The sequence below is a fragment of the Neoarius graeffei genome, chromosome 2 (genome assembly GCF_027579695.1).
Source record: "Neoarius graeffei isolate fNeoGra1 chromosome 2, fNeoGra1.pri, whole genome shotgun sequence".
NCBI classification, from domain to species: Eukaryota; Metazoa; Chordata; class Actinopteri; order Siluriformes; family Ariidae; genus Neoarius; species Neoarius graeffei.
Genome location: NC_083570.1, coordinates 86,308,800 through 86,330,819, shown reverse-complemented (window position 1 = coordinate 86,330,819; position 22,020 = coordinate 86,308,800). Strand labels below are relative to the sequence as shown.

Here is a 22,020-nt window from a genome sequence, read left to right as displayed (position 1 = left end):
TCCGGCAAAAGGATCAGGGCCGCAAGGGCCGTTCGATTGTTGGCATGCTGACCAGACCCTGACTGGACGCGTCCTGTATCTCTACAGCTCCTCAATAAAGGGGGCTGAAGGTGGAACAGTGAAAACAGCAGAGGGGGAGTCTAAAGAAGGCACTCTGCATCCGTACTTCAGATGGCGCCGTGTCCAACCCCAGGCGGGCTAGCGCCATTTTTATTGCGGGCTTAACCACAGTGGAAAGCACGTCCTCCTCTTGAAGCTCCGCGGCCGGGGACAGCACCGGAGGCTGTGGCTCAGGAGGAGTAAATGAAGCAGCTGAGGCGAGAGCATCAGCAGGCCGTGCTTCAGGCAGTTGTAGGTTATAGAGCAAAGCCTTAATCTCAGCAAGCTCTGAACGACCACAATGGAAATAAGTATTTTTACTTTTTGTGTTATCCTCCGCAATATTTATATTATATGTTTACATGTTATGTATATGTTTTTATTGCGAAATAAATCAATACAATACAAAAGAAGCCAAGGTGCCCACTTGTTGCGCCAAGGGGTCCACCTTCTGGCACTTGGGCCTACAGGGAGCCTCCCGTGACGGCTGCTTAGGGCGCTTCCTAGACTTAGGAGGCATTGCGTAGTTGCTCGGTGCTGGGGGCAGTCGAGAGCCCAAACTGCTTTCCAGCTGAGCAAGCCTAGCAGTGCGTCAAGCAAACAAAACGAAATATCCGTGGCGGAGTCAGGAGCGAACATACTCACCCAACCGCGTTCAGGTAATCAGCAATCAAAGCTGAAATAAACAGGCTACAGCGCGAATCAAAAGCGCACAAAAATACCAAATAAGTATCACACTTGCAACCAAACGATACTTATTAGATCGCTACAAGGCGAGAAAATACCCATATGATCGCGGTGAAACTGAAACTTATAATTAGAAGCTGCTGGCTGCCGAAGTCCGAGCGAACTCACTCAACCGGTTTAGTTGAAAATACTTTACTTACCTTAAAGCTCTGAAACAATCAGCACATAAACATGACCGCTGTTTATTCTACTTACCTAAATATGGATTAGGTGACGGCAACAAGCAGTGTCGAAGTACCAATACAGAGCCAAGCAACCAAAATGAAATATCCGCGGCGGAGTCAGGAGCGAACACACTCACCCAGCCGCGTTTAGGTAATCAGCAATCAGCTGAAGTAAACAAGCTACAGTGCGAATCAGAAGCGCACACAAGCACCAATTAAGTATCATACTTGCAACAAAACGATACTTATTAGATCGCTACAAGGCGAGAAAACACCCCTATGATCGCGGTGAAACTGAAACTTATAATTAGAAGTTGCTATCTGCCGAAGTCAGAGCGAACTCACTCAGCAATCAGCTGAAGTAAACAAGCTACAGTGCGAATCAGGAGCGCACACAAGCACCAAATAAGTGTCATACTTTCAGCAAAATGATACTTATTAGATCGCTACAAGGCGAGAAAACACCCCTATGATCGCGGTGAAACTGAAACTTATAATTAGAAGTTGCTAGCTGCTGAAGTCAGAGTGAACTCATTCAGCAATCAGCTGAAGTAAACAAGCTACAGTGCAAATCAGAAGCGCACACAAGCACCAAATATGTGTCATATTTGCAACAAAATGATACTTATTAGATCGCTACAAGGCGAGAAAACACCCCTATGATCGCAGTGAAACTGAAATTTATAATTAGAAGTTGCTAGCTGCCGAAGTCAGCGAACTTACTCATAAACGGTTTCTTACCTTAACCAAATGGCAAATCGCAGTCTTAAGAGGGCGAAAAAAACCGCAGCTCCAACCCGTTAAGGGTTTGCAAGACTCCAGCGATTGCTCTTAGAAAAATAATATAACTCGAAAACCTGCTCTGCACGAGAAGATGCAAGAGAACGCTTCCGGGGTGAACGCACCTTAAGTACCGGTGCAATGACATACGTCACCCCTGTCACAAGCGACTTTGTTGGTATACACACTCGAACTGCATGCGCATGTGATGGACATCTGGGTGCTTAAAGCACCGCCTCTGGCGGTCAGGAGAAATGAAATAGAACAACCTTTTTATATTATGCCAAATCCGTTGAGAATTTTTTTTATTAATTTCAGGGGGTTGGGGTATGTTCCTTCATGCTATTCAAACTTTATTAACCCATTGACGCCGGATGCTGCATTGCGCAACATTGCCCCTAGCGCCGGTTGTTGCATAACGCAACATTGCCCCAAATGCTGGTTGCTGCATAACGCAGCATTGTTGATTTGTCATTATTTTCAAGACGCATGCCAGATTTGTTTTTTTTTTATAAAAATGTGTTAGTGTTAATGCTGAATGAGCATGATCCAATAAAAGCAGAGAATTTTATCTTTTAAATGCAACTTATTTCATGTCTTTATGTGCTTCAGAGGCTGAGATATTGAATTTTTCATCTGCATTTTCAATTAATTATTTTTATTTCAGAAAACCCTCAGGCAGATGGGGACCTTTTCTAAAAACTGGCTTAGGCATTTGCAGACTTTTTTTGCAGGCGTTTCAGGCGTCAATGGGTTAACTCCAACGATGTTTACACATTATGTGTAAGTCGCCATCTTTAGTCTCGTTTAAATCTCGTTGAATGTGATGTAAAATTCGTGTTATCTACATTGTTATTGGTCAAAACATCGATGTCGAGACCATAATAGCCAATCAAAACAGTTTTTACAAAGACACCCACATCCGCTTGTTCTGACCCACTGGAGGTAGCGTCACAGTGCTGTTAGCCAATCAGAGGTAACACGTTTACTGATTGCTGTTAGCCAGTCAGAGGTAACACGTTTACATGTCATGAATATTAATGAGTAAGAGCTGAAATCCTGTCGTTCTCCCACCACTCACTCCTCCACCAAACTAGAACAGCCTGAAACAGGAGAACCACCACATTTTTTTCACCAAAACCGGCTCACAGGGCATTCATTCATACTAGAGACCACCGCACAATTAATGAAAAAACGATGCAAGGAGACCTTTAAACCAAAAAGTTCTATTTTGGTCTCATCCATCCACAAAACATTTTTCCAATAGCCTTCTGGCTTGTCCATGTGATCTTTTGCAAACTGCAGATGAGCAGCAATGTTCTTTTTGGAGAGCAGTGGCTTTCTCCTTGCAACCCTGCCATGCACACCATTGTTGTTCAGTGTTCTCCTCATGGTGGACTCATGAACATTAACATTAGTCAATGTGAGAAAGGCCTTCAGTGGCTTAGAAGTTCCCCTGGGGTCCTTTGTGACCTCGCTGACTATTATACGCCTTGCTCTTGGAGTGATCTTTGGTCGACCACTCCTGCGGAGGGTAACAATGGTCTTGAATTTCCTCCATTTGTACACAATCTGTCTGACTGTGGATTGGTGGAGTCCAAACTCTTTAGAGATGGTTTTGTAACCTTTTCCAGCGTGATGAGCATCAACAACGCTTTTTCTGAGGTCCTCAGAAATCTCCTTTGTTCGTGCCATGATACACTTCCACAAACATGTGTTGTGAAGATCAGACTTTGATAGATCCCTGTTCTTTAAATAAAACAGGGTGCCCACTCACACCTGATTGTCATCCCATTGATTGAAAACACCTGACTCTAATTTCACCTTCAAATTAACTGCTAATCCTAGAGGTTCACATACTTTTGCCATTCACAGATATGTAATATTGGATCATTTTCCTCAATAAATAAATTATCAAGTATAATATTTTTGTCTCATTTGTTTAACTGGGTTATCTTTATCTACTTTTACGACTTGTGTGAAAATCTGATGATGTTTTCTATATTTATGCAGAAATATAGAAAATTCTAAAGGGTTCACAAACTTTCAAGCACCACTGTACACAGTACCACACCAGAAGCATATGGACATTACACATGCACCAAATAAGCTCACCATGTAGTTATGTTCCAGAGCCAGGCAGTGTACTACAGAGGGGAACTGAGAAAACCAAGCTCTCTCTCTCACACACACACACACACACACACACACATGCACATCTGGAGGGAAATTTCATACAGATTTTGCAAGTATTTTACAGGGAAATGGTTAGTAATTTATTAACTGAGAATGCACCAGAAGCCAACAGAAAGCATGTAAATTTCAAAATTATTTTGAGGACCCTTTCGTAAGGCATTGCACTGAATTTCGTTGTGTATCTTACACAATGACAATAAAGCAATCTTGAATCTTGAAACATTTTGGGGGGGGGCATGCCCTCAGACCCCCCTTGAATTAGTGTGCCCTTGGTGAGAACCCTGCTTTTTAATCCATCCATCCATCCATCCATCCATCCATCCATCCATCCATCCAGTACCAGTCAAAAGTTTGGAAACACCTTCAAATTCGATGTTTTTATTTTTTAATTTTTTTTCCTACATTGTAAATTAATACTGAAGTCATCCAGACTATGCAGCAACATGTAAGGAATCATTTAGTAAACTTTAAAATGTTAATCAAACCAAAATTGATTTTAGATTCTTCAAAGTAGGCACCTTTTGCTTTGATTACAGCTTTGCATACTCTTGACATTCTCTCAATCAGCTTCATGAAGTAATCACTCGAATTGGTTTTCCAACAGTCTTGAAGGAGTTCCCAGAGGTGCTGAGCACTCGTTGGCTGCTTTGCCTTCACTCTGCGGTCCAGCTCATCCCAAACCATCTCAATTGGGTTTAGATCAGGTGATTGTGGAGGCCACGTCATCTGACGAAGCACTCCGTCACCCTCTTTCTTGGTCAAATAGCCCTTACATAGCCTAGAGGTGTGTTTTGGGTCATTGTCCTGTTGAAAGACAAATGATGGGCCCACTAAGCGCAAACCAGATGGGATGGCATGTCGCTGCAGAATGCTGTGGTCGCCATGCTGGTTAAGTGTGCCTTCGATTTTGAATAAATCGCCAACAGTGTCACCAGCAAAGCACCCCCATACCATCACACTTCCTCCTCCATACTTCACTGTGGGAACCACACATGTAGGAACCATCCGCTCACCTTTTCTGCGTCTTACAAAGACATGGCGATTGGAACCAAAAATCTCAAATTTGGACTCATCAGACCAAAGGACAGATTTCCACTGGTCTAATGTCCATTCCTTGTGTTCCTTGGCCCAAGCTATTCTCTTCCTCTTGTTGTTCTTCCTTAGAAGTGGCTTCTTTGCAGCAATTCGACCATAAAGTCCAGATTCTCAGTCTTCTCTGAAGAGTTGATGTTGAGATGTGTGTGCTACTTGAACTCTGTGAAGTATTTAGGTGGGCTCTTATCTGGGCTGCTGTTAATTTGCGGTTTCTGAGGCTGGTAACTCTGATGAACTTATCCTGTGCAACAGAGGTAACCCTAGGTCTTCCTTTCCTGGGGCGGTCCTGATGAGAGCCAGTTTCATCATAACGTTTGATGGTCTTTGTGACTCCACCTGGGGATACTTTCAAAGTTCTTGAAATTTTTCGGACTGACTGACCTTCATTTCTTAAAGTAATGATGGACTGTCGTTTTTCTTTACTTAGTTGAGTAGTTCTTGGCATAATATGGATTAGAACAGTACTCAAATAGGGCCATTCACTGTATACCAACTGTACCTCTTCTCAACACAAATGATGATCTCAAACACATTAAGAGGTCAAGAAATTCAAGAAATTAACTCTTGACAAGGCATAGCTGTAAACTGAAAGCCATTCCAGGTGACTACCTCATAAAGCTGACTGAGAAAATGCCAAGATATGCAAAGCTGTCATCTAAGCAAAAGGTGCCTACTTTGAAGAATCTAAAATATAAAACATATTCTAGTTTGATTAACACTTTTTTGTTTACCAAATAATTCCATATATATTTCTTCATAATGTCGATGACTTTAGTATTAATCTACAGTTCAGAGCATTTTAAAATAATGAAAAAACACTGAATTAGAGGGCGTTTCCAAACTTTTGACTGGTACTGTGTGTGTGTGTGTGTGTGTGTGTGTGTATATATATACAGTGGTGCTTGAAAGTTTGTGAACCCTTTAGAATTTTCTATATTTCTGCATAAATATGACCTAAAACATCATCAGATTTTCACACAAGTCCTAAAAGTAGATACAGAGAACCCAGTTAAACAAATGAGACAAAAATATTATACTTGGTCATTTATTTATTGAGGAAAATGATCCAATATTACATATCTGTGAGTGGCAAAAGTATGTGAACCTTTGCTTTCAATATCTGGTGTGACCCCCTTGTACAGCAATAATTGCAACTACACATTTCTGGTAACTGTTGATCAGTCCTGCACACCGGCTTGGAGAAATTTTAGCCCATTCCTCCGTACAGAACAGCTTCAACTCTGGGATGTTGGTGGGTTTCCTCACATGAACTGCTCCCTTCAGGTCCTTCCACAACATTTCCATTGGATTAAGGTCAGGACTTTGACTTGGCCATTCCAAAACATTACCTTTATTCTTCTTTAACCATTTTTGGTAGAATGACTTGTGTGCTTAGGGTCATTGTCTTGCTGCATGACCCACCTTTTCTTGAGATTCAGTTCATGGACAGATGTCCTGACATTTTCCTTTAGAATTTGCTGGTATAATTCAGAATTCATTGTTCCATCAATGATGGTAAACCGCCCTGACCCAGATGCAGCAAAACAGGCCCAAACCATGATACTCCCACAACCATGTTTCACAGATGGGATAAGGTTGTTATGCTGGAATGCAGTGTTTTCCTTTCTCCAAACATAACACTCCTCATTTAAACCAAAAAGTTCTAGTTTGGTCTCATCCATCCACAAAACATTTTTCCAATAGCCTTCTGGCTTGTCCATGTGATCTTTAGCAAACCAGATGAGCAGCAATGTTCTTTTTGGAGAGCACTGGATTTCTCCTTGCAACCCTGCTATGCACACCATTGTTGTTCAGTGTTCTCCTGATGGTGGACTCATGAACATTAACATTAGCCAATGTGAGAGAGGCCTTCAGTTGCTTAGAAGTTACCCTGGGGTCCTTTGTGACCTTGCCAACTATTGCACGCCTTGCTCTTGGAGTGATCTTTGTTGGTCAACCACTCCTGGGGAGGGTAACAATGGTCTTGAATTTCCTCCATTTGTACACACTCTGTCTGATTGTGGATTGGTGGAGTCCAAACTCTTTAGAGATGGTTTTGTAACCTTTTCCAGCCTGATGAGCATCAACAACGCTTTTTCTGAGGTCCTCAGAAATCTCTTTTGTTCGTGCCATGATACACTTCCCCAAACATGTGTTGTGAAGATCAGACTTTGATAGATCTCTGTTCTTTAAATAAAACAAGGATGCCCACTCACACCTGATTGTCATCCCATTGATTGAAAACACCTGACTCTAATTTCACCTTCAAATTAACTGCTAATCCTAGAGGTTCACATACTTTTGCCACTCACAGATATGTAATATTGGATCATTTTTCTCAATAAATAAATGACCAAGTATAACATTTTTATCTCATTTGTTTAACTGGGTTCTCTTTATCTACTTTTAGGACTTGTGTGAAAATCTGATGATGTTTTAGGTCATATTTATGCAGAAATATAGAAAATTCTAAAGGGTTCACAAACTTTCAAGCGCCACTGTGTATATATATATATATATATATATATATATATATATATATATATATATATATAGTGTGAATGGTTGTCTGTGTCTATCACTACGTTCAGACTGCAACCTGAAACGACCCATATCCGATTTGTTGTGAAATCCGATTTTTTTGTTAGGCCGTTCACATTACCAATTATATGAGACTTGTATGCGATCTCCAATATGAACGGAAAACGACCCAAAAGTGTCCCGCATGCGCAAATTGACACGTAATAAGCACATCTACGTAATACGTAAACAAAAAAAAAGCGCACTCTTCAAGTTTGCAAGTAAAGCATGGAGATGAGGCGAGACCTGGCGATGTGGTTTTTGTGGCGGCGGCGGAACTCACACAATAATCTGATTAATGTGGGCAGCAGACTAATGAGACCGAAGGTGTCAAATTACTGGAAATTTCCAGAACAATCTTATAATCTTGTAATACAGGATGATTTAACATCCAGGTCCCTACCAAATCCACCATTAGCTTGATCAATTCCATAAAAGTCTATTTAAATTCTGAAAACTGTACAAATGTTGTTGTTTTCCACCAAAGAGGCGGGATTAGCCAACGCAGAATAATGACGTTTGTCTCTTGTTGATGACGTGTAGGTCGCATGAATGCGACCTGTCCGGTCAGACTGCAGTCGCATGTGAAAATAACGGATATGCATCGGAATTAGGACCACATATCCAAGCGGCCTGGGTCGCATGTGAAAAAATCGGATCTGTGTCGTTCAGATTGTCAATAACAAATCGGATACAGGTCGCATATGGGCAAAAAAATCGGATATGGGTCGTTTCAGGGTGCAGTCTGAACGTAGTCTATGTGTCAGCCCTGTGATGACCTGGCGACTTGTCCAGGGTGTACCCCGCCTTTCGCCCATAGTCAGCTGGGATAGGCTCCAGCTTGCCTGCGACCCTGTAAAACAGGATAAAGCAGCTACAGATAGAGATGAGATGAGATGAGATATGAGCGGCACGGTGGTGTAGTGGTTAGCGCTGTCGCTTCACAGCAAGAAGGTCTGGGTTCGAGCCCCGTGGCCGGCGAGGGCCTTTCTGTGTGGAGTTTGCATGTTCTCCCTGTGTCCGCGTGGGTTTCCTCCGGGTGCTCCGATTTCCCCCACAGTCCTAAGACATGCAGGTTAGGTTAACTGGTGACTCTAAATTGACCGTAGGTGTGAGTATGAGTGTGAGTGGTTGTCTGTGTCTATGTGTCAGCCCTGTGATGACCTGGCGACTTGTCCAGGGTGTACCCCGCCTTTCGCCCGTAGTCAGCTGGGATAAGCTCCAGCTTGCCTGCGACCCTGTAGAACAGCATAAAGCGGCTACAGATAATGAGATGAGAATGATATATGCACAACCCCGATTCCAAAAAAGTTGGGACAAAGTACAAATTGTAAATAAAAACGGAATGCAATAATTTACAAATCTCAAAAACTGATATTGTATTCACAACAGAACATAGACAACATATCAAATGTCGAAAGTGAGACATTTTGAAATTTCATGCCAAATATTGGCTCATTTGAAATTTCATGACAGCAACACATCTCAAAAAAGTTGGGACAGGGGCAATAAGAGGCTGGAAAAGTTAAAGGTACAAAAAAGGAACAGCTGGAGGACCAAATTGCAACTCATTAGGTCAATTGGCAATAGGTCATTAACATGACTGGGTATAAAAAGAGCATCTTGGAGTGACAGCGGCTCTCAGAAGTAAAGATGGGAAGAGGATCACCAATCCCCCTAATTCTGCGCCGACAGATAGTGGAGCAATATCAGAAAGGAGTTCGACAGTGTAAAATTGCAAAGAGTTTGAACATATCATCATCTACAGTGCATAATATCATCAAAAGATTCAGAGAATCTGGAAGAATCTCTGTGCGTAAGGGTCAAGGCCGGAAAACCATACTGGGTGCCCGTGATCTTCGGGCCCTTAGACGGCACTGCATCACATACAGGCATGCTTCTGTATTGGAAATCACAAAATGGGCTCAGGAATATTTCCAGAGAACATTATCTGTGAACACAATTCACCGTGCCATCCGCCGTTGCCAGCTAAAACTCGATAGTTCAAAGAAGAAGCCGTATCTAAACATGATCCAGAAGCGCAGACGTCTTCTCTGGGCCAAGGCTCATTTAAAATGGACTGTGGCAAAGTGGAAAACTGTTCTGTGGTCAGACGAATCAAAATTTGAAGTTCTGTATGGAAATCAGGGACGCCGTGTCATTCAGACTAAAGAGGAGAAGGACGACCCAAGTTGTTATCAGCACTCAGTTCAGAAGCCTGCATCTCTGATGGTATGGGGTTGCATTAGTGCGTGTGGCATGGGCAGCTTACGCATCTGGAAAGACACCATCAATGCTGAAAGGTATATCCAGGTTCTAGAGCAACATATGCTCCCATCCAGACGGCGTCTTTTTCAGGGAAGACCTTGCATTTTCCAACATGACAATGCCAAACCACATACTGCATCAATTACAGCATCATGGCTGCGTAGAAGAAGGGTCCGGGTACTGAACTGGCCAGCCTGCAGTCCAGATCTTTCACCCATAGAAAACATTTGGCGTATCAGAAAACGGAAGATACGACAAAAAAGACCTAAGACAGTTGAGCAACTAGAATCCTACATTAGACAAGAATGGGTTAACATTCCTATCCCTAAACTTGAGCAACTTGTCTCCTCAGTCCCCAGACGTTTACAGACTGTTGTAAAGAGAAAAGGGGATGTCTCACAGTGGTAAACATGGCCTTGTCCCAACTTTTTTGAGATGTGTTGTTGTCATGAAATTTAAAATCACCTAATTTTTCTCTTTAAATGATACATTTTCTCAGTTTAAACATTTGATATGTCATCTATATTCTATTCTGAATAAAATATGGAATTTTGAAACTTCCACATCATTGCATTCCGTTTTTATTTACAATTTGTACTTTGTCCCAACTTTTTTGGAATCGTGGTTTTGTGTGTGTGTGTGTGTGTGTGTGTGTGTGTATATATATATATATATATATATATATATATATATATATATATATATACTTGTACATCTGCTCATTCATGCAATTATCCATTCAGCCAATCATATTGCAGCAGTGCAATGCACAAAAATCTTGCAGATACCGATACAAGAGCTTCAATTGATGTTCACATCAAACATCAAAATATGATCTCAGTGATTGTTGGTGCCAGATATTACAATTTAACTTTTTAATTTTTTTTATCATTCAGCTAACTGATGTCAACTACGTTCAGGCAGTTACTGTAATGCAGTATAATACAATGAGCTAGACTTGTAAAGATTATCACTGTTCACTATCTGACACTGATGACACTATTCAGTATGTCTATTAAATACTAAAAAAAAAAAAATCAAACCCAGCAGTTACTGCAGAAAGAAATGTCAAAGGTGAAATAAGAACAGGAAGCAAAAAGATGTAAGAATAGAAATAAACATAAGATATTAAAATAATTGTTTTATTGTGTGGCTAAATTTTCATGATTGTTTAGCGTTACTTGATTCGGCCTTATTTATTTAAAAAATAAAGTTGTATTTTATTTATTTGTTTTTAAACAAATTACACCTGAAAATTTGTGGCAGTTATCTTCCATATGTGAAACGTGATGCTACTATGGCTCAGTTAATTGTAACGGGGTGACCCCCGAACAGAGAACACCATAAACCATGTCACCGTCATGTCTGTGATGGTTCCCATAGCTTAGCAGTAGAAGCTTGCATGGACTTGAGGATTGTAAGGATGCCAGAACTGGATCAGTACCTGGTACAGTATTAGCTTATTACTGAACACAAAGTAAAGGGATTGGTGCTAATAGTAAGAGGAAGCCTTGTGGTGATTTGCCTTTCTGTGGGCGTTTCTGGTCAGGGATGTTCGCCTAACTATGTCTGTCTTTTGGTCATTGTGAGAATAGCAAGGAGAATGGGAGATGAAACTTTAAGTTTGTGTAGTTATTACTTAGTTTAACCACATTACTCTTAAAATAGATCCGTGTGTGTGTGTGTGTGTGTGTGTGTGTGTGTGTGTGTGTGTGTGTGTGTTGAGCTTGTGAAGTATTTGAAGCTGATAAAAATGCAAACTAGAAAAACCTGGCGTTCTCAGATGTTGATCTAAATGCAGTACGTTTTCTTTGTGTCCTATTAAAGTACACTGTTGTATTGGGCTAAACAGCAGAGCAGCTCCACTGGCACATTCAGACCTGCCTGGATGATCAGTGTGGTTTATGGTGAACATGTGCAACTCAGTATCACTGTCTTCATGTCACACATTGCATTGTTCCAAATAAGACAATACTGAGAGACTAGTATAATAGACTGGTACCAAAATCCAGAATTGTGACACCCAAAGGCATTTTTGAGACAAAGGGCCCGTTTACACGAGGACGCTGTCGGGTAAAAACGACTAAATATTTTATCAGAAGTGCCTTTCGTTTACACGAGGACGGCGTTTCCGAGGCTGAAAAACGGATAAAATTGAAAACGCCTTCCAGAGTGGATAAGTTAAAAACGGCCCCCGTTGCATATCCGTCTAAACTACCCAATACGCGAAACTCTGCTCGGATCTGCTCACGTCAGGTACGCGTTTACGTCATACATATGTCATATACTGCACATGCCAGCCCGGGAAGTAAGAAAGTAAGTAAAAAAGTAAGAGCATGTCTGATTACATCGATCCAACGGACCTTCAAGCTGCCCTGTGTTTTAATGCAGTAGATGTGTTTTCCTGCTCACCCGCCCAGCTGGAGCTCCTCAGTTTGGTGTCGCCAAGTTACACACACGCACACGCGCGCGCCGCCTATTCAAGCCGCTCGTGAAACCATAAACCCGAGACTGAAAACAAAACTAGCAGCCGAACGGGTTTATTTTGCTGAGATGGACACTGCCTTTTCTCTTCTTCACCGAAACAAGAGTGAGTGTTACTTAATAAAGGCAGATTAAAAGAGTTTCGGTTTGCTCCTGCTCCTCCCTCGAGCACTACAGTACCTCAGCCGGACCGGTGTTCTGTAAAGTTATCCTAGCAAGTTCTCATACAGACCGTTTTATTATTTAAAACAAGTCATTACAAATTATTTGACTCGGCCAAAGACTCGACCAATACGCACAAAACATAAAAATCGGCAAATGCGTGAAATTCTCACCGATTTTCTATCAGCCCAGCTGATCGGTGGGACAAAACTACTGTTGAATTTTCCTACCCTCCTGGATTTCACGCATGCGTAGTAGGCTTGGTAGGATAACTTGACAGAACAGCAGCGCAGATGTGCAGATCAGACAAGACAGAAGACGTTGCGCATGCGTGCAGACATAGCGGAGACATTTATGCGTCACCGTATAGACGCAGATTTCCTCCTTGAAAACAGTCGTGTAGACGCGGAAAAAAGTGAGAACGAAAACGGACTTTTGCGTTTTTGTTTTATACTGTCCCCGTGTAAAGTGGGCCAAAGTCGGCAAACAGTCTTATTTTGTCAATTTGGGTGTGCCGAATTCAAATCTGCAATATGCCGAGCTCTATCTGACCTCTGTTGACCTCTAGAGGTCATTGAACTTTGGGCCTGTAAACGTCTCAGCTGAACCCAGTTTCTCAGCTTTCTAAGGAATGAAATGTACTAAAATGATTAATGAAGTTAGCAAATGGCCTTGTTTGTTAAATGTTTGGGTGCTGAATTCATTTTTCATTTGTAAAACGACATATGACCTCTGATAACCTCAAGGTCATTAAACTTGGCCTATAGGCCTATGCATTTAACGGCATTTTTAAACTGACTTTACTCCCCCAAAAAGAATATGAACCAGGGATGAGAATTTTCCGCCGATCGGCGGATTTCTGACTTTTTCAGACCAAAATGATCGTTTTTGAGATCGATGTAAATCCGTTGAGAAATTTTCGGGGGGGGGGGGGGATGATTAACGATCTGTGGTCACCTTATAACGCAGACATCCCAAGTCTCCCAGAACTTCCGGGAGTCTCCTGCATATTGATAGAAGCGAGCAAGAGCGTGCGCGTGCAACATTAAGGTCTGCATCACACATCTTAGAATGTGCGCGTGCGAGGGAGACTATGTGCAGTGTTGCCAGATATGACTGACGTTTTCCATCCCAAAATATGTTCAAAACCCGCCAAAATGCACTTAAAACCACCCAATGTGGCAACACTGCCTGTGTGCCTGTTCATGTAGCGCATGCCAGACAAAGAGCATCCTGACTGGGTTACTCAGCAAAATAAGCCAATCAGCTTTCAGTGTGGGCGGGCTTTTATCCCTCTTCTCGAGGACCGAAGCTTTCAGTTGAGTCAGTGCAGAGAGAGAGCGCGCGCCCCCAAAAACGAAAGTACAAAACCCACTTCAGCTCAGATTACACAAAAGAATCTCCCTGTCTAATAAGGGTAGAAAATAATGACAGTTTCGCGCGATGTACTGTTTGCAGCAGTGATTTCAGCATTGCCCATGGTGGCTTAAATGATTGTAAAGGACATGTTGAGGTGAGGAGTGTCATTTCATGTGCATTATATTTAGGCAGAGGTGTCAAGTAACGAAGTACAAATACTTCGTTACTTTACTTAAGTAGAAATTTTGGTACTTTCTACTTTACTGGAGTAATACTTTTTCAACCTACTTTTTATCTCTACTCGTTACATTTTCAAGCATTTACTTTTACTTCGTTACGTTTATAATAGTCTCGTTACTTGCATTTCATTGCGCCAATCTTTATATTACTTATATTACTTTGTCCACCTAATAAACTGCCACTCAGGGCGCTCCAAGCACACAGCAATCAGAGCTCTGACTTTGACACCGTTAGTAAATTACGGGCTCTCGTTCGTTTGTCAGGAGTGGAATATCCCCCCCCCCCCCCCCCCCCCCCACGAACCATATGCGGCATTCTCTTTTCTGAGTCAGGTTAAGTTTACAAACGCAGTTATGGTATCTTGGTGGGTGTTAGTGAGTAAAGTGACAGGTCTTAGCTTAGTAAACGTTATATTAGCTTGTAGTGTGTCGGCATTCCAGCGGCCACCCTTTCTCTCCTCGCCTGTGTTCAGCCTCGCATTGCTGGAACACAAACATTCTGTTGACTTCTCTCGGTGAGCCAGTAACTAGTAGAGATGAGAAAGTGTTTTTCTTGCATTTTAACTGGAACCTGCTGCCTCTACTGCACGTCCCATATGAAAAAGAAAAAAACTGCAATTTTACAGTAGTGTTAGTGTAGTATTCATTCATTCATTCATTCATTCATAGCATTCAAATACTGTATTATTACTGCCGTTTAGACAGTGAATGCAATGCAACTTTGGACACAAAATGATTGCCAGCATACTGCAAAAATATTGCGTTATACAATATTTTGGACATTACAATGTTTTTTTTTAATATATACATTTTCAATAAAAACGTATTGATTAACTTACTTCTGAGGTATGAAGTTTTACACCATTACAACACTTACAGACAACAAGTCATTATTACTTGTGCTCCATGAAACACATTTTAATGGGTCAGGAGAATGGACTGTATGTGGACTTCTAGGCTGCGCCTTTGTCCTTAATAGCATTTTTTCCTCTTTCATTACTTTTACTTTTGTACTTTAAAGTAGTTTAGAAATCAGTATACTTTTTACTTTTACTTGAGTAAAAAGCTTCAGTTGATACTTTTACTTCATGAAAAGTATTTCTAAACCACAGTATCTATACTTCTACTTGAGTAATAAATGGTAATACTTTTGACACCTCTGTATTTAGGTCTACAACAGGCTGTCATGAAAAGACCAAACTTATTGAAGATTTCCGTAAAGTAACAATGTATGAATATACATCATATATATCAAATACACTTCATATATAAGTGTGTATCTTTTTATAAATGAGGTTAGCTTGTCTAATGTAGCATGTTGGGGAGAATCATAGTATCATATCTATATTTCTGATAAAATTTTAGGTATGATACCGTGTATAACTCTCCTACTTATTGCTCATTTCATGGGGGGGAATTGCTGGGATGTGCCGCGCGGGAGCGTCTGCCCACATTTTTTTAGGCCGAGATGAACTTATAGTTTTTGATTTAAAAATTTTTTTCCAATTTGTAATGCCCATTGTACATGCCTGTTCTTTAACTCAAAATCACCATCTCGATCTTCAAATTGACCGTATGGTATATGCATTACATTACACAACATCCTGTCCAGATAAAACCTCGTTAGTACACACAACAGTTGAAAGGGAAGTGATGAGTGATGTTGAATGTTGCCTGCTTAATATGCAAGACCTCCTGCTACCATGATAACATCAGAAGAAAGCTTCAGAGAATTATATGACAGAAATTTTTTCTGGTTTGCACTTCATTGTAAAGGATTAGAGTATTCAAAGACATGAATAGCAAAAATGCAGAAATATAATACTGTAGAGCTCGTTTATATTAAAAGGTGCGTTGATTTTTTTTGAATTCATCAAATGTGAATTGATTAAAAACAAGTCTCTTGTACCATAGCATTTTCACCTGGTAGTCCACCAAGAAGGGGAATTTATTTCCAAATACATTGGAACTTTTTGCTGATAAAATTAATGGTTTTGGGGTAAAAAAAAAAAAAAGCCAAAAATCATTAGCCCCTGGGCCCCGCCCCCCGGGCCATGGGCCCCGCCCCCTTGGGCTATGGGCCCCGCCCCCCTGGGCCATGGGCCCTGCCCTGGTTTTTTCAGACTTTTTAAATATTTTTCCTTCTCATCCCTGATGAACAGACAAAAAACAAATAGAAAGGAACAAATACAACATTAAATGCCAGTCCATGTACATGTGACTTACTTTTCACAATGAGAATGCCTAGGCGATCACCTTACATAACATTGCATTACATTTATCGGTTATTGTTTATACAAAGCTACTGAAAAAAGGACAGATTCAGCAGCATACAAAATGTGGGGGCATACAGGGCATACAGGTTAATCAGGGTTAGTATATATGAGAGTTTTTTTCTTTGTTGTTTGTTTTTTGTTTTGTTTTAAACGGGGTAAAGCCTTTACAAAAAACAAACAACAAAGAAAAAAACTCTCATATATACTAACCCTGATTAACCTGTATACCCTGTATGCCCCCACATTTTGTATGCTGCTGAATCTGTCCTTTTTTCAGTAGCTTTGTATAAACAATAACCGCTAAATGTAATGCAATGTTATGTTTGCATTCCGTTTTATGTTTGCATTCCGTTTTTATTTACAATTTGTACTTTGTCCCAACTTTTTTGGAATCGGGGTTGTGCATATATAATTCTCATCTCATTATCTGTAGCCGCTTTATCCTGTTCTACAGGGTCGCAGGCAAGCTGGAGCCTATCCCAGCTGACTACGGGCGAAAGGCGGGGTACACCCTGGACAAGTTGCCAGGTCATCACAGGGCGCAATTGCACTTCTCATCTCATCTCATCTCATCTCATCTCATTATCTCTAGCCGCTTTATCCTTCTACAGGGTCGCAGGCAAGCTGGAGCCTATCCCAGCTGACTACGGGCGAAGGGCGGGGTACACCCTGGACAAGTCGCCAGGTCATCATAGGGCGCAATTGCACTTATTATATTAAAATTATATGTCAATTATACATACAAGGTCAAAATTTACATACGCTCACTTAGATTATTGATTCAGAGGTGCTGAAACTTCCAAAATGTCTCTATCCACATTCACTGGATATGAGCAATTGCGCGCTCTGATTGGCTACTCTACTACTAGGATATCAGCTCGTATACCATGAGTAGAGAAAAACAAAATGGTGCAGCGTGTTGCTGAACCAACTGAAGATGAAATAAAAATTCTACTCGAAAATACCCCCCCCAAAAAAAAAATAAGCATCAAAATATAGAAGGAAAGTATTTCATAGTAAGAATGTATCTTTAAAATTTTTTTTTCATGAATTCTTATTACAGCATTTTCCACAAATTGCTCCTGTCATTTCGCCGGTTTGTTTACATTCTAAGCAGAAATTATTTTGTCAGATGTTTTGTATAAAGTTTTTATTTATTGAATTTGCAATAAATAAAAATAAAAATGCTCTGTTTCTCAAAATCCAGTGAATGTGGATAGAGTAAAACAGTTATTCCACTCAATCTTGTCAAACATGGCTTATAGCCGACTCGGTGCCTGGCTTGTAGTACTCGAGTCCGACTCGTGCCCTAATTTTAAGGACTTGTGACTTGACTTGGCCTTGAGTACTGAGGACTCGGACTTGGACTCTGACTCGTGCATTAACTGCATTCGGACTCATAAGTTGGATACGAGGACTCAGACTTTATTTTTTGTAACATTCCATAATAATTTGGCATAAGATATTTATGTCTACATTTAATTTTTGTACTAATTTCGTGCAAGAGGGTCACACCTGCGTGCCTTGGCGTGTGCATCAGATAGTATCGGGTGTGCTCCAGACAGCGTGCACGCCACGCGGATTCCCTTGCATGTACCATAAAAGACTTGCACCTGCACAGAATTAAGGCGCAATCAGCGTGTCGATATAAAAACTGTGAAAACACACTTACTTTGCGAAGTATTGAGTTGCGTTGCTGACACATTACCGAACCTTATTTCCTTGTTTGGTTTCCTGATCCCTGATTTCCTGTTTTTTGTCTTTGATTCTGCCGAGTCTACGATAACCTGTTTGTGCCTCGCTCGACCTATTGCCTGTTTCACCATTTTATGATTTTGCCTGCCGTTCTGGATTGTTCACCCGTCTTCACTTGTATTAATAAACACACCTTCTGCACTTGCATCCGTCTCCCAACCATCTCTGACAGAATACTTCACACTCCCTGACAAAGAGAAGCACATTCACCTGTTCATACGTCATGTTCAGGAACAAACTAATGTTAATGGCGCTGAAACAGCCACCGTCAAATGGTGCGGTTGGAGTCTTGTTCTCGGACTTGACTCAGATCAATAGTGGACTCAACTCTAAATTTTTTTTAACGACTTGGACTTGACTCGGAATTGAACCCTGGTTACTCGAGACTGGACTCGGACTCGAGGTTTAGTGATTCGACTACAGTGCTGCTCGGTGCTATGGGCTTCGTCAGCTATCAGCTCGTGTACCACTCGATTTTGTGGAATAATTTTTCGTTTCCGTTTCTGGTTGAGAGTACGTCGTGCGCGTTCTGGCTGCCGCTTCTCATCAGAGCTTTTTTTTTTATTATTATTTTATTTCTTTTTCTATTTTCATTTTTATTTATTTATTTATTATTATTATTTTTTTTCTGTGTGTATGTGTAGTTTGATGTTTGTTTGAGGGTTTTGTCCGCCGGTTGTGGCTCCGGACCCAGTTTTGGGCGTCGGTTCCCTCCAGGCCTTGGTTCCCTGTGGGTGATGCCTGCGCTCCCAGCTATGGACTGCAGTGAGCTCGTTGCTCATTTTAACATCGTGGTTGTCCAGCGCTCTGTGCTTTAGTGCTTGGCGTGATGTTCCGAGCGATGTTGCTCGGTGGTGTCGCGGCGGCTGTGCAGGCGGTTTGGGACACACCAGCGCTCTGTGTGGCGGAGCTTCTCTGCTCGCTTTGTGGATCCACGGCGTGGTGTTCGAGCGATGTTGCTGACGGCGTCACGGTGGTGGTGCTGGAGATGTGGGACTTGTTTTCGTGCGCCTTTTGGTGGGACTGTGGCTGCTACACCACGGGAATTACATCCTGACCCCTACTTGGTGGACTTTTTACTTTTTTATTTATTTATTTTATAATTTTTTTTATTATTATTATTTATTATTTTTTTTATTTTTTATTTTTTCCTTGTCTATAATTGTAAAGCGTCCTTGGGTTTCTTGAAAGGCACTATATAAATTTAACTTATATATAAATAAACCCTTTTTTGTTTGTTCTTCAGAACCCCGAGATGCTCACAAGGAAGATCAAACTGTGGGACATTAACGCCCACATTACATGTCGCCTGTGTGAGGGGTACCTGATCGACGCCACCACCGTCACAGAGTGCTTACACACCTGTAAGTACACACACACACACACACACACACACACACACACACACACACACACACACACACACACTCTTTTGTATCCTCACAATTTGTGATTACTGCTTGGACTATGTGAAGTGGTTGCTTCATGATCGTGCTTGAGAGCACTACATCTCATGTACATGGTTTTCCTTCACTCTTTCATTTACTTCGTTTTGATACTGCCAGTTTATTAAGCACACCTACTTATGTTTACGGTCGGCTGTAGTCCATCTGCTACTATGCACAATTTTCCAGCCCCTTTTTATTACCACATTCATTAATGGAGTGGACCCATGGGGGCTTGATTTATTTTGGGAGCTGTCTCATTCTTACCTCAACTGTGATACTGACTTGGTTGTTGTAAGATGGTGTGTGTGTGGTATTGATACAATTTGTGATGGGATTTTGAACACCTCGCTGCCCATTTTGGGTCGAGAAGAGTCCGTAAACCAAAAATGTGCAGCTAGTGGCAGTCCGCTGGTCAATAAACTGACACTGATGAGGGGCTAGCACACACTTACCACACACTGTACATGGAAAAAAAAAACCTGAACTAGTCTCCAACTTTACACTTACAAGAACTCACAAGGACTGTTTGCTGATATACTCATACAGCACCACACACACACTACAGTGCCATTAATGTGTCTGGGTCAGTGCTGAAAATGACATATTGTGCATAGTTTCAGTGGTTGGTATCAATATAAAATGGCTAATAAGTGTAGTTACAAGGTAGCTGTACCTATAAAACTGCATTTGAGTCTATTCAGACATTAAGAGAGACGTACAAAGTCCACACAGTCCTTTTGGAGCATTTGTCTAAATCTACAGAGCTTTTTAACTTTGTTTTATAGCAGTAATAAACAGTAGAGGGGGCCCTTGTGCCACTCACGGATATAACATGGGCTTTGTTGGACTCTTTTACTGTAGGAGGAAAAGAAAGAACTGTTATGTCACGTCTCATTTTCCTTTTTTTTTTTAAGCTCTATAACAGAATTAGTCAAGACATCATGTGGAGCTGCTCACTGTTCTGTCATCCTTACATTCCTTTACTTACTTGCAGGATATTAGTATGCATTTCCAGTGATCAAACAATATTTTGTGTGTGTGTGTGTGTGTGTGTGTGTGTGTGTGTACAGTCTGCAGAAGCTGTTTAGTGAAATATCTGGAAGAGAACAACACGTGCCCCACGTGTAGGATTGTCATTCACCAGAGCCATCCACTGCAGTATATCGGGTGAGTGTGTACTGCAGCAACCAGAGCCGACCAATACACACACGTGTGCGCGCACGCGCACACACACACACACACACACACACACACACACACACACACACACACACGGCATGCAGATGACTCTGACAAAGTACAGCCCATCACAGCACAGTAGGGAGTCATGTTCTCAGCTGTGTTCTGCTCCATCCTCTGTGCGCTTGGTTCTTTTCACCTTCGTGAAAGTGATGTGCAACAAAATGTGTATAAAAAGCGAAGAGTGGGTGTAGCCTGCCTGGCCTCGTCTTTGCCCTTTCTCTCTGTCTGACTCTGTGTCTGTCTTGCTGCTTGTACTTTTCAGACGTGATGATGAAAACTCCTGCAGCATTATGACATTAAACATTGCAGTGAGAATAAATCGTGCTACTTTTAGAACCAACGTTGCTAAATGTTTGTGTGGGCAGTAAAAGTCTTGATTCATGGTCCGCTTAGTGAGAAGTCTGACCAAGCCATGATGCTCATTTTGTGGTACAGTTTGATATTTTTATTGCATATGCACTTCATTGCCACTGTTGTTGCCTTCCTCTGGACCATGATGGTCATACAGGCGAAGGTTAAAGCCAGTTGTACAGCTGCTGTTTGTTGTTGAAATCTGTGTTAAATTGGTGTTCATCCAAGAGAAACAACTACCCTGGATGGCTCATGGAGCATCTGGTATGATTGTACACTTTTCTGGCTGTAAGCTTCAGCATCTTCAGGGGTGCAGCCTGGCAACTGTCTATGCACACATCCGTACAGTGGTTTCTGGCAAAAAAGAAACCGTAACAAATACACTTTAAAACACTGTAATGCAATGAGCTTTTTGGCACCAGAAAAGAAAAAGGTTTTGAATGAAACAGTTCTTGCAAATAACCAATCACAGGCCTCTTCCAAAGAGGTTCATTACACCGTCAGACGAGTAGTGAAAGATTGTGATACAAGACGACTGTCAGTCCTGCGCGCTCTGGTGCGCACACCTGAAGGACTCTCGGACTGAGAAAACGCACGTTCAGTGCGAAGTATTGTGCCACATCAGTGCGCATTACCGAGCTTTATTTTCCACGTTAGAGTTCCTGGTTTTCTGATTCCTGTGCTTGCTCCTTGTTTCCGTTTTTTTTTCTTCTTTGCCTGTGATAGTCTGTTTGTGCCTTGCCCGACCTTTTGCTTGTTTTCCGTTCATGAGATT

At 41.5% G+C, this 22,020-nt stretch overlaps 1 protein-coding gene across 7 annotated transcripts in view; it reads left to right on the top strand.

Annotated features, from left to right (window-relative positions):
- The window catches only part of LOC132881984 (polycomb group RING finger protein 3), a 182,903-nt gene that overhangs the window by 121,403 nt on the left and 39,480 nt on the right, over positions 1–22,020 (top strand). For all 7 annotated transcript variants that reach the window (XR_009654093.1, XM_060915118.1, XM_060915120.1 and 4 more), the window contains exons 3-4: positions 19,451–19,568; positions 20,723–20,819. Coding sequence is in view for 6 of the 7 variants with exons in the window: in XM_060915118.1 (XP_060771101.1) it covers positions 19,451–19,568; positions 20,723–20,819 (215 nt within the window). In the remaining variant the exon portion in view is untranslated. The remainder of the gene's footprint in view (positions 1–19,450; positions 19,569–20,722; positions 20,820–22,020) is intronic.